This window comes from Malurus melanocephalus, unplaced genomic scaffold, assembly GCF_030028575.1.
Source record: "Malurus melanocephalus ecotype Western Australia unplaced genomic scaffold, MMel_1.1 scaffold_429, whole genome shotgun sequence".
In the NCBI taxonomy this organism is placed as follows: Eukaryota; Metazoa; Chordata; class Aves; order Passeriformes; family Maluridae; genus Malurus; species Malurus melanocephalus.
The window spans coordinates 485,791-499,455 of NW_026623661.1; the positions used below are offsets into that span (position 1 = coordinate 485,791).

General features: G+C 38.9%; 1 protein-coding gene across 1 annotated transcript; it reads left to right on the forward strand.

The window, feature by feature from the left end:
• Window positions 1-145: 145 nt before the first annotated feature.
• Window positions 146-13,546, forward strand: EIF3M (eukaryotic translation initiation factor 3 subunit M). The gene is made up of 11 exons (XM_057379978.1): window positions 146-239; window positions 1,410-1,542; window positions 2,428-2,566; window positions 2,944-3,067; window positions 3,513-3,607; window positions 7,091-7,174; window positions 8,435-8,534; window positions 8,947-9,028; window positions 12,053-12,196; window positions 12,766-12,826; window positions 13,249-13,546. The coding sequence occupies exons 1-11, from the start codon at window positions 198-200 to the stop codon at window positions 13,367-13,369; spliced, it is 1,125 nt and encodes a 374-aa protein (XP_057235961.1). The 5' UTR covers window positions 146-197; the 3' UTR covers window positions 13,370-13,546.
• Window positions 13,547-13,665: the final 119 nt, after the last annotated feature.

The window sequence follows — 13,665 nt, forward strand, 5'->3', positions numbered from 1 at the left end:
AGGCCGATCAAGAAGGGTTGGATCAAGCAGGGCTCCGCCGGGAAGGGCGTTCCGGGCCGGTCGGGCACAGGGCACAGGGCAGGGCAGGGCGGTCGCAGCCCCGGTCCCGCCCGCTCGGCTGAGGGAAGCGGAAAGGCGCGGCCTGGCGCGGTGGCGGAAGCCGCTCCGCCTTTCCGGAGCGCGGCGTGCTCGGAGCCATGAGCGTCCCGGCCTTCATCGACATCACCGAGGAGGATCAGGTCAGCGCCCCGCGGGGAGCGATCGGCCCCGGGCTGGAGGAGCCGGGCCGGGCCGGGCTGGGGGGATCGGGGACGGGCCGGGGCTGACTCTCCGTGCGCGCCGAGAGCGCTCCCTGAACTCATCTGGGCTGTTCCTACAGACACCGAGCAGGCGGTTAGAGAAAACTCAACATAATGGCTGAAAGATAACCCTGTGCTTGCAGTTCCCTCTGCAGTGTTCGTCACCTCCCCGGCAATTCGTTTTCGTCGCACGTCAGCCGTACTTTTTATTTAGGAGAACAAAACTAGTTCAGATATCGGCATTACTTATGCAGCTTTGGTTTTGCAGAATTCTCGGTACTACAGCCTGGGTATTCTGTCTTTGAACTGTTGTTTTGTTGTGCCTTTGGCTTTGGGGGCTGCTTGTTCCCAGTGTTTTTGAAGTATGTACATGTGTGTACATAGATACGTATACACAATATGTATACCATGTGTACGTGTACGCATTGGAAATTTACAGGAAATACACACAGGGCTGCCGGCCTTCACTCCAGTTTTCACTTGCCATAATGCCTTGTACTCATCAAGTAGCTGGTCTGAAATGTCCTCAGTACAGCAAAATGCCCAGGGCATTTAGCTTTCTCTTCTAGTTCCAAAATGATTTGACACTGAAGGTGATGTAAATGACACTGCTGTCACAGCAGCCTTCTGATCAGAGCTGCCCTGTGCCACAAGCTGTATGGCCTCAGATTGTTTCAGAAGGATTGTGATTCTGCTGTTGAAGCCCTGAAATGTAAAGGTCATGAACCAGCCTGTTGCTGAGAGAGAAGTATTTTCTTGGTGTAGATTTAAGTCCTGACAGTGTAAGTGAGGACATGGTGTCACAAGGCCGGGTTGAGTGGGGCTTTTGGCAGCCTGGTTTAGTGGAAGGTTCCCTCTCTATGGCCGAGGTGTGGAACGAGATGATCTTTAAGGTGCTTTCCAATTCAAGCCATTTTCCAATTCATTACCGAGTTGTAAGTGACACATTCACAGTGAAAAAGCCCAGCTCTGTGACCTATTCAGTCGCTTGCAAACCAGCTGTAGCACTACAGCATCTGGCAGAACAAAAATCTGTAAGAAATTTAATCACTTTGGCTTCGTTGTTCACAAAACAACTGTTTTGTATGTGTTGTCTTTCTCTTTTTTAAGGCTGCAGAACTGCGAGCTTACCTGAAATCCAAAGGAGCAGAAATCTCTGAAGAAAAYGCTGAAGGTGGACTTCATGTGGACTTGGCACAGATTATTGAAGTGTGTGATGTGTGCCTGAAAGAGGATGACAAAGGTTTGCATCTCTTAAGTCTTGTTGGTTTTGCTAAACTTATTGCAATCAGTGATTTCAAACAGCAACAGTTGGCAGGATGTAGAAATGGGTAGMATGTTAAAACACAAGCCATGCATCTTCACAAAACTGGTAGTGCTTATTTCCATCATTTCCATAGAAAATTTGCATGTATTCTGCCCCTCCTTTCTCCAAAGATCCAGCACCCTTTGAAGAAGTTAGAAGTTGAGCTAGACTGTGCTTGTAACAAGAGCATAGAGACTTGTATGTAAAATTGGGGTTTTGGTGCTCAGGTGTCATTTTGGGGAATAAACGGTATTTTCCATATGTAATAAATTTTGTTCTTGGCCTTGGCTTGACTGATAATTGGGCAAACTGAACAGAAAACACAAAACTGGTGTGGTTCTGTTTGGAAAGGATGAAGCACTCTGCTTAAAACAGGAACTGGGGATGGTTTCTAATACACTTAATAGTTCTTGAGGGCATTTTCCCTGTGTCTGGATATCCCTTGTGCTCCTGGTGAAATGCTTTACTGKAGTTGAGCACTAGGTGTTAGTATTCTCACTGTAGAACTGTGGGCAGTTTCCTGGATGTGCAGAAGAAGCCACTGTGCAGAAGTTAGAGTTCCTCTGACTTCTCTTATGTGTAAACAGAATTCAGAGCAAGTGTAATATCAAATACCACATTCTGTATTGATCTTTGAGTGGTAGTTCTTGTCTAGTTCTTGGCACATTCTGATGCATATCCAGGTTGGTATCTTGGCATTTTCTTTCTTTTACAGTTCTTGCTTATGCAAAGTGGTAATTCATGTCAAAAGTAACTCTAGTGCAAGGTAGCTACTAATTGCTGCTTGCAGTTTCAAACAGCTRTATGTTTTGCTTTATGCAGATGTTGAAAGTGTGATGAACAGCGTTGTCTCTCTGCTTCTTATCTTGGAACCTGAAAAACAAGAAGCACTGATTGAAAACCTGTGTGAAAAGTTAGTAAAATTTCGGGAAGGAGAGCGTCCATCTCTTAGRCTGCAGCTGTAAGTATTCTACAGAGCAAAGTGAGACAAAAGTGAGGCCTTGCACAGCCTCTAAAGAGGAGGGATTATCTTGTATGTCTTTAAATCAAAGTGTGGGGTGTTGCACGAAGCACTCTTTTTTTTACCTTCTTTTCCTGTCATAAAATAGAAATACCATTTTTTTTTTCCTTTTTCCTCAAACCTAAAATTGAAATGCATAGTTTTCAGCTTTGCTGAAAATGATCACAGAAATGGAAGCTGTTACAATTAGTCATGGATGTAAGGTGCTGCCAGATGCTTTGTCTTTAGTAGTATGTGTGTTAATAAAACATTTGCATGCACTCTAGTACAGTTTCTTGAAATCTCCTTGACTCCAGTGTTGATTGTTTGCTGTTTAGCCTGAGCAATCTCTTCCATGGCATGGACAAGAACACTCCTGTGAGGTACACAGTGTACTGCAGCCTTCTGAAAGTGGCCTCGTCCTGTGGTGCCATCCAGTACATTCCAACTGAACTAGATCAGGTAATTAAGGTGGTCCTTCAAGTTGTGGCCTTTGTATGAACCATATTTCATCTCAATGTTACTCGGAGCTGATACAAATAGTTTCTTAAAAATTGCCAGAACCTAGAGAAATAGCCACGAAGATAATTAGAGAGATGCAACACCTCTCCTATGAGAGAAGGATGACAGAATTGGGATTGTTCAGCCTGGAGAAGGCTCCAGGGTGCCCTTATTGCAACTTTCAAGAACTTTGAACCTGGGCTTATTAAAGAAGGAGAGCAACTTTCAGCATGGGCAAATAGTGACAGGACAAGGGGTAATGGGAACATGAGAGTCAGAAGACCTAAAGAGAAATCTCTTTGCAAAATACTTTTAATCCTTTTCTGCTTGGGAGAAAACAAGAAATATTTATAGTGTTACTTTAATCTTTTCCTGAATGGTTCTTTTTCATTCGTATTGTACCTAGGTYCGAAAATGGATTTCCGACTGGAATTTGGCCACAGAGAAAAAGCATACTCTTCTGAGACTGCTCTATGATGTCCTGGTGGACTGCAAGAAAAGGTACAAAAGACAAATCATACATTCTAGATAACTTTGTATTTTGATCTGTAGGGAAAATATTTCTCACCGGATTTGTAAAATCATTCTGTATCGATAATTCAATTCAAAAATACTTGTGGAGTTTTAAAAATATTTTTAAGCACTCTTATATTCACCCAGTGTTCCCAAGGATATTAAAGTTAGTAGTGAATTACCTGCAAACCATAGTCTCCCAAAGTAACAATATTTCTTTCTAAGTACTCATCTTAGAACATTGCAGCATTATGCCAAGTTTATTATTTAATTGCACTTTTGACATTTTAGTGCATGGTAGTGCTATCTCTTACTTAATGATGTGGGAARGCTTATCAATCACAATTAGCAGAATCAGTCTTTTTATGTAAACATTACCTTTAGGACAGAGCTTTCCACTAGTCATGGAAATTAATGCCCACAGAATACCTGCTTGGCCATTTTGAGTTATTATCCTGGATCATCTTTGATCTAACAAACTTGGCAGACCACTGTCTTCTGGCATGTGGAGTAATCCTGTGTATATGGTGCCTGTAAATTAATGCAGGTCATAACTGAGAGCTGTCATCAATTTATCTTAAGATGTGCCACAGTGAATTGACTGACCTGGCTGGGGTTACACAGATGGGCTGCTATCCAGTGGTTCAGCATGTAGTTGYACAACAGCTCAAGCCTATCTAAACTGTCCCTGTAGTTTGGGATGGGGATGTGTGTTSCTTCCCCAGCTCTTCCCCAGTAATTCTGAGTTTCTTTTTTAAGTTTTTTTTTATTTTCATGGTGAGGCAGCTTCAGGACCCTTCCAGAGTGGTATCAGAACTGCGCTTTTGTTTTCCACATTTGCAAAACCTTGTGCTGCTGCAGAAGGAAGTTCTGTCCTGTGGCCTCAGTTCCTGCCTGTCACTTCCAGCCCCAATATCTCTGTGTGTTTGTGATGGTGTGGGCATTTGTGTGACTGCACTGTGGGTTGGACTGAGGACATGACCTTGCTGGGGGTTTGAAAAGGCAAGTGTAAAGCTGTCACAGGTGGAGAAGAGTTCCTTCTGTCAAGACAGTTGGCTTACTCTGCCCTGCTGGAATTGTGGCCTGGAAATGCTGCATCAGCATAGCAGGATGATTTTTAACTAACCTCAATTCAGGGATGATTAATCCTCATTACGCTGTGAGCTGCATCACTGGGAATTCCTGTTTGTAACACTCAAATACTTTTGTGTTGATGGTTTTATCTGGCAGATTTCAAGTGGTCAAAATAAATTTGGAAATGCTAGTCACAGATCTTTCCTAGAGCACATGGCAAATAATTACGCTGACAATGCTCTTCCTTTTTTAAACACTTGTGAGGGTTTAACTAGTCTCATTTCCAAACTTAATAGCCAACTATTTTTAGCTTTTCTATTAAATCAGTGGATTAAACATATAATTTTTGTTTCCACTGCTACCAGTAACCTTCCTATTAAATGGTTTTTGCTTACTAACCATAGGAGATATTTCTAAAATAGCCAGTAAAACCTTCCACAAACAGGTAAGAAATGACTCCTGCACTCAGTGTCCTTATTTTGAGTTGCAGCAAGCTGTGCACTGAGCAGAGCAATGTTTCAGAGCACTTGCACTTCTCTCCAGAAAAGAAAACAAGAAGTGACCCTGGCACCTTTGACCTGGTTCACTCTCCTGGATCAGTGGGCAGTGTTTGTAATAGTATGGGAAACTCACTGCAGCATTCCAGCTGTAGCACTCAGGAATGTTGCTCTWTCTAGCAGTATGGGAAGATAAGTGGGAACTGAAAAATACTTGATAAAAATCATACCTCAGTTACCRTTGTTGATTTATAATCAAAGGAGAAGAACTATGTTGTTGAAGACAATTCTTTTGTTTGCTTGATTTATGTTTTTCTCAGTGTGGCTACTTTGCTCAATGTGGCAGAAGAGGTGGTTTTCTATAGCTAATAAACTTTCTCCCAGTGGATAAGTTGTAGTTAATAAATTGGTAGCTCCTAAAAAGTAGATGATGCAGAGGTTGTGTGGTGTCCCTTTTCCTACAAGTGAAAGCTTCTTTTATCAAACCTTTTCCAGCCACCTTGGTGCAGTTTAAAGCTGGTCTCTGCTGGCAGGATTCAGCAGCATTAGTCCTGCCCAAGCTGAATTCGAACAGGTCTGGCAAGTCTGGTTATTAATACTTGCAGSAAAAAGCTAAGTCTGTCAGGAACCTGCAAAGTAATTGTTTCATTTCAATTTAATTCCATTTAATATCATATAACGTAGAGGGACTCACTTCCAACGTCTCTCAAAGTCTCTGAATGCTCTGTTGTGGCTTTTTTTCCTTCCTTTTATCTACCATCACTCTTCAATTCTCCCTGGCTTTTTGTCAAGTTATGCATCTAGACTGGCAAGTGGAGCCAAGAGCACTTGCTCAGGCTGTGTTGCCAGAAAAAATGCTCACATTTGCACCTTAGGTAAGACACATTTAGCAACAAGCATTGATAAAATTTTGATTTCTATTCATACTTTAAACATCCTAATTTACAGTGGTAATCTAACACTCAGTGGAATAAAAGACTAAAGGCCTGCCATATTTCCTGAAGTTCACAAGAATTTAGCACAGAGGAGTAATTGTCTTGTAGCATTCTGTTGTTTCCTAGAAATAAAAGTGAAAAAATTCCACTCCTTCCCCACTTAAAAATTAAAAAAAGGGTAGAGAATTGAAAATACTATTTGAAATTAGTTAAGTGATAATTTTCAATTTTCACTCCTACGGGAAAGATTAGGAGAGGAAAAATGCCAGAACACTGTAACAGCTCTGAAGTGTATAAGATCAAGTGCTGAAAAGCTTTTATTAAATAAGGAGTTGTGTATTCTTAGCATGAATAGCACATGAGCTGAGCCACTTTGAATATCTGCATAGTGCCAGTTGTGTATTAAACTGTTGGATCAGTGCTGGAAGCTGTTTGCATCACAGCAGCCTCACTCCARTTGCTGGCTGTGTAATTTCATCAATAAAACGAGTAGCTCTCACTCTGAACACTTAAAGAGAGAATCTGTGAAAGAARAAAGCAGCTTTTATACAGTCATTTTCCTGACCATAAATATTCTTTAAGAGATGCCATTTTGCATTTGAAATAAACTTTGCAGTGCTACTTATTGCACAATGATTAAATCCAGATGTGCATAAGAGGAGCATTCTAGTGAACCATATAAAGCTGTTCCTAGCTCAGAAAGCTTTTTCCATAAGCAGCAGGTAATTTATCMGTTTAAGAGAATGAAATGAAGGGTGAAGATAAACATTTTTTAGAAGAAGRATTGAAAGAATACATCCAGTTAATTTGTTCTCTCCACTAGAATTAAAATGGATCTACATCTACATCTTTTTACAGTGTAATTTAATTTGACCTATAACATCATAACGGAATTATTTAAATATTTGAGTGTCTTGTTTGAACTATTTTTTAGCAATCCTGAGTTAACTATTTTTTTTCTCTAGTGACACTGCAGCAAAAGTAATGGTGGAGCTATTGGGAAGTTACACAGAGGACAATGCTTCCCARGCTAGAGTTGATGCTCACAGGTAATACTGACTTCCCATTTTCTTTAAAAGTGACTTTTCTTCAATTGCCAAATTACTTGGGTCACCTTCTTTTAAGAGGGCCCTGCCACAGCCTCTTCTGTAGCATTGCTGACTCAATCAAGCATTTATCTCTGCAGTCTGCAGAGGTTTGGTTGTTTCTAGGCACAGCCAGGTTTATTCCAGTGTGGAAGTGAACAGGAGTGTTCCTGGTCACTGGCAGAGATCAGCCTTGGGTAAGGACTTCAATTACATCAGCTGTGCATTCAAAATCCGTATTGGAATCCTTTGTTTCAGATTTTTTACTTTTTGCCTGTTTTATTATCTAATCTTGAATGTTCTATACCACTTTCTGTTGAAAAGATGTGCTGTGTTCTCTATGAGCAAGTACACGAATGTGAACTGCACAGAAATAAACTTACCTATTGCACACCTGGGACTAAATTAATTCATAACAGTRCATTTTCCCCACTGAMCAAAATGAGTAAATGYCTRTATTTTGATGTTCTAGCTATCATGATTTTTCTTAGGAATTAGTTWCTTAAGTTCTGCCAGATGTGTTCAGCCAATAGTTCTCAAGGGAGTTGTTTATATTTGACCATGGAGGAAAATCAGGATGACTGCTTTTGAAAATTAGTGTCTGTGCTTAAGTGGAAACTTCACTGGCTACCCTACATCAGCCTGCAGCCTGTTCCCCTGAAAGACCATGTGTGCCCAGGGCTGTGTCCATGCAGAGCTCAGCTTATTCCTGGTGTCCTTGTGTGGCAGAGCAGGCCAAGGCTTCTGAGGTGCTGCTGAGAAAAGCTTTCATCTGSAGTTTCTGTTTCTAGTCTGGAGCTGCAACTGATAAATCCTGGGCCTTGCACTGTTTGGTGTTGGGGTTTTCTCTGTTTTGTGTCATATATTCAAGTATAATTACATCTTCCAGAATAACTCAATTCAATGAAATTATAGGACAATAAAAATACCTCGAGGAATGAAGGCTGTGCTGGAAATAAATGCATAGATGGAAACAGGGTGATCTGTGGTTTTACCCCTGGCACRTTTCWTTTGRGATACTGGGCAAATTACTTAATGCWTTTTGTTCCTTGTCTTTTCTGTCCATAAAATGAAGATTAAAATTGGAATGTGACATGTCTTACCCAACAGTTTTCATCTRTTATTAACTGTATTTCTTAGAAAGCAAGGAACAACAAATTGAGTTGCCCTTAGTCATAAAGATGTGTGYTGTTTTGAAAGAAAGTATTTTCCTTTTCTCATTAGATGTATTGTACGAGCCTTGAAGGATCCAAATACCTTTCTCTTTGATCATCTTCTTGCCTTAAAACCAGTCAAATTTTTGGAAGGAGAACTCATTCATGATGTAAGTAACTTTGTTTTTAGCAARATGGTTTGATAGTAATAGACTGCTTTGTTTTAATGTGTCTTTTGAAATCCATTAGAATAGTTATCTGTGTCAGTAACGCTGAGCTGCAATGTGCTATTTCTTTTAAAGTTTTTAGAATTAAAATTGCATTTGAAATATTTCCCTTTCAAAGTTTCAGAAACTCAGTTACAAGTCCTGCCCTCACATGAGTTCTGTAACAAATCTGCCAGTTAAGTCCAGGAGAAAGAAGTAAGCTCAGCACAGACTGCCCACAGCTATTGACAGAAGACTTTAGCTCTTAAGAGTTTATTTTTCTGTTCAATGCCAGTAGTTTATATCTGTCCAGCTTGCAAAGAGGGAAACCAAGATAGTATTTAAACTATTCTTATATTTGTTTTCCATCTTCTAGCTTTTGACTATTTTTGTAAGTGCTAAACTAGCATCCTATGTCAAGTTTTATCAGAACAACAAAGACTTCATTGACTCCCTGGGTAAGTTTCTGACTCTTTATGTAGCTTAAAGTATGGCAGCCACAGAGTGCTTCAGTTTGAATYCATGTTTTGAAGCAAGGAGATTCCATAAAATCAGATTTTAAAATCAGTTTGTGGATGATAATCTCTGCTAGATTGTAAGTGAGCCATCTAACTTGGTTTGTTCTACTAAAACAAGCTGGTTTATGGGTTTGGAAGAGAACTGTGGGTGTTTTTTTCTTTTAGAACACCCCTCCTGAAAGGTTTAACACATTCATCTCTTAGACTATGCTTYACTGAGTAAACCACCAGCTTGTACAAATCTCCTAATATTTTTTGTAATGATGAATAACTTTGTAACAGCAAATACTTGTGAGCAGTAAGATAAAGCATGCAAATAGTGCGTGTGTGTTTGTGTCTGCGTGTGCTGATGCATTAGACCCAGCAGGCCACAGTCTGTCCCAGTTAATTTGTTTCATCACATGAAGCAATGTGATGGAATGTTAATGTCAGCACCCTCTTTATTTACACGCTCTGGAAAAAAGGAGTAGTAATTAACACTTTGACACTCCCCCGTTGATGTGTAATTGACTGTTTCAAAGGAGCACTGGTTCATAAGCTATTGCATGCATTAAAATTACGTTTTTTATATTCCAGCTTTTTAGGACAGGGGTCAGTGACAATGCAGAAATTGCTCAATGATGCARATTTTTTTATTACTGCATTAAGGTTCTGACATATTGGTAATGAATAAATGTTTCCATAAAAAAATGATTTTTTTTATAACTTTGATTTTGAAATGACACTTGAACACTGCCTTGAATGCATTTGAGGAAAGGCATAGTTTTGCTAAAACAGAGTTTAGTGCAGCCTTTTAACACATGCATTACTTTGTTTAATGGAGTGTGRTACAATTCTGAGAATAATTGCCCTCAGAGCTTTAAAATGGTGGTACTTTGGGTATTAAAATGATGGAAATTCCAATGGGATTTTTTGGTGGATAAAATCAGCAGCAAGTTTTTGATAGCTTATAAATATGTATATAGGATAAGTATACATATGTATATAGGATAAGTATGTTTTGTCATGTGTATTTGAACATTAATTGTGCAGACATTTTATGGTATTCTTTCTCAGGGGAAAGTGGGCTTGGGGTTTTTATATTAATTATTTGTCCACAGAAGTATTTGCTGACATTGTTGTCACACTAACATTTGAATAAATGTATGGGAGATTARCTACTCACAGATGTAGCATTAATTGTATCATATGGAATAGTTGTGATTTCATTTGCCTTGCCTCCCTGTATCTGTTTCCATTCATTAATTAATTTATGCGTGAGTTTTCAATATATCTAAGAGTCACATAATCTTAGTAAAATCTAAATATCTGTGTAACTGTTTTTTGAAAGGCAGTCTTAACTTCCACTTACATTGGTTTCTCACCTGTTTTATGGTGTACTCAGAAACCTGGTGTGTCTTTAAGCAGTGGAAAAGCAGATTTGGAGGCAGCACAGATGGAAATGCAGGGAACTGAGTGGTTCAGGCATGGCTTGTGAAAAACAGGGCAGTTTAGTCTAGACAGCAATGCAGTTATTAGATGAGGCATTCAAAAATTATCTGTTCCCAAAATGCARTGAGATTTTTAACCATGCTTTAGAGATACTTTTTTTAAATAACTTTTTGAGATCCCTTTGTTTTAAAGGCTATTAACAGTAAGATTTCGGTGGCAGTAGAGCATCATCTGTAGCTGTAACCTTTCCTGGACCAGGACTAGTTAGAACTGGCCCAGGAAAGCTGTGCAGGGAAGGCTCCTACAGGTGGCATCAGTTTGTTACAATTTGTTGTTTTATTAATGCTGACAACTTAGGCCAGCCAGTAGCATTATCTGTGTCAACTGCATCGCCCTAACATGGCCACAGTTAATCTGGTATTATCAGCAGCCTTTTTCGCAAAGTTAATCAGCATCTCATTTGCATTTGTTAATTAGGGTTAATGTGTGCTAATTGATTTTTTGATGCTTGTAGAGTTCCATTAAACCCAGTTAGGTATAGTTGCTGGTGCTCATCATTCGTATGAATTATGGTGATCGCATTTTTGTTGAATCGGTGCCAAATAGGGAACCTGCATCATAATTACAGCTAATTAACACAACATGATGTCCTGCACTAATGTGCTTCCCTGCTAGTGTAAGGATGTTATAAATTCCAAACTTACATATTTACTGAAGCAATGGCAATGTTTATAATGTCATTCTAAGACAAAGTGATTGACACTCTTTTCTAAGAAACTTTGACTGAATCTTAGTTGGTACCTCATGGACCTTGGGATTAAGAAATCCTTGTTTCATSTCAGTGGCCTAACTTGGTTCACCTAGACTTTTTTCCAGGAAAATGGTCTGATTTAGACATGCAAGGCTTTGGCTCAGTTCCTTGTGTTGCCATTCATGGAATCATGTAAAAGATATAACCTGACCTCAGTATCAGTTCTGCTGTTTCTGAACAGCGTTTTCTTGGCCACACTGGATGCTTACGTGGCACTTGTGATGCCTTTTTGTTGTGAACAAACATTCAGTACCAAAATGCACCACAGTGTTATGTTCTGAAACCATCACGGAGAGGTTTATCTTCCAKAAACTACAGAAGAATGAGTGATGAGGCTGTTAGAAGTTTTTTTTAGCATAACCAGCCATGGATTTTCCATTTTGTTGCATTGCTGTTCTTCCAGGTGATGCAATGGAAAATTTCACTTGCACCCTCACCACCTAAAATTCTGTTTCACTTTTGTAGATAGTACATTTTTACTAAGARCAGCTGAATCTTGATGAAGTCACAATAAAACTTGCTATTGTAGCAAAAGACAAGGTTGATGCAGGATTTGGTATTTTACCTCAGAAAAACTGTTGATAAGGAAAAGTTGAATACATTTTAATGTAAAATAAATATAAAATTATTGGAAGCATATATAGTAAAAACAACATGAAAAGCAAATTATTTGTATGAATTATAATTAAATAATGAATTAAACTGTCAACACTTTTACTCAGGCTTGTTGCACGAACAYAATATGGCCAAAATGAGGCTTCTTACTTTCATGGGAATGGCTGTGGAGAATAAAGAAATCTCATTTGACACAATGCAGCAGGAGCTTCAGATCGGGGCTGATGATGTAGARGCATTTGTCATTGATGGTAAGAACTGTGGTACCACCCTGCACACAGTGCTCATGAACAAGACCTTTATAGTCTTCTAGGCTAATGTTAAATAATATTAATTTTTAATTTCTGTGCTTTTTACAAGTAAAARCTGCACAACTTCATGCTTGAAGTCAAACCTAACTGTTGTGTTTTAAACTGTTTTTCTTCTCAGTGACAGGAGCTGCATCTCTTGTAATCCTTTATAGAACTAATAAATTGTTTGCAGGTTTAATTTGTCATCTGGTTTYGTTTGCTGTCTTTAAAACAGGATGTGTTTGTAGGGGAGAGAAGTTCATAAAAACTGTACAGGATATTGCTTTAATAGATCAGCACCAAACAATAGGATTTGTGCATGRCCTTCATCTTGTTACATCATTTTGCTTTTCTGCCTACTAGGCCATTAACCAACAGCAAATCAGATAAAGTGAACTGCTGTGTTCTTATGTTTGTATTGAACCGTTTTGAMTTTTGAACCATTTCCAATTTTGAACCATTTTTATCCAGTTTAATACCTTTGCACTATCATGAAAATGTTGCTCAAAACAGCATTGKTTTTTTTGCAGCTGTAAAGACAAAGATGGTGTACTGCAAAATAGATCAGACACAGAGGAAAGTCGTTGTCAGGTAAGACAATTCTTCATGGCATTTTGCAGAATTTAGTGTGTTCTAATTATTTCATTTACATTTGTAGAATATTTTAACTAGAAGCAAGGTATTGTTCCTATCAGTTGCTGGTAGTTAAATAGTTGCTATTTATCATAATTTTATTAAAGCTCACACTGAATGTGATTAGCTTATTTAATGAAAGAGTCCTACTTTCCAGGACATTTCATTTAATGACCTACTGGTGACAAGAATACTAATGACTGTTGTTGCTTTAAGTATTTGGGAAGGCTACAGAATTCTCTTAACTGGTAAAGTACAGCCTTTTCTAGAGAAAAAATAAGAATTTTCCTATTTCCTCCTGAGAGTAAAGTCATGCTATAGAAGAGTGATTAGTGTGATATCTGTAGTAATCATCTTCCAATTTTGTTTTACYTCTCCAGTCACAGCACACATCGGACTTTTGGAAAGCAGCAGTGGCAGCAATTGTACGACACTCTAAACACCTGGAAACAAAATTTGAATCAAGTGAAAAACAGTCTACTCAGTCTCTCAGACACCTAAGAAATTTTTTTGACCAAGTAATATTGCTATAGATGAATTTTATTCAAAACTATGACAATTTGTGAACGTTTCAAAAAAAGTATGCGATTGGTTTGAAGAAGCTAAATATTCTAAATTGCCACCCAAAAAAAAAAAAGGCAATAAAACTAACATGGGAAAATGTCTTCTGTTGATTTTCTTACCTAACCAGCAACAACAAACTTGCAATATTGGTTATGCTTCTTTTGTTCATCTTACAATATGAGGACCTTTCTTTGCAAGAGGTGTGGGAAGGAAAGGGGGGAGGTCAGAAAAAT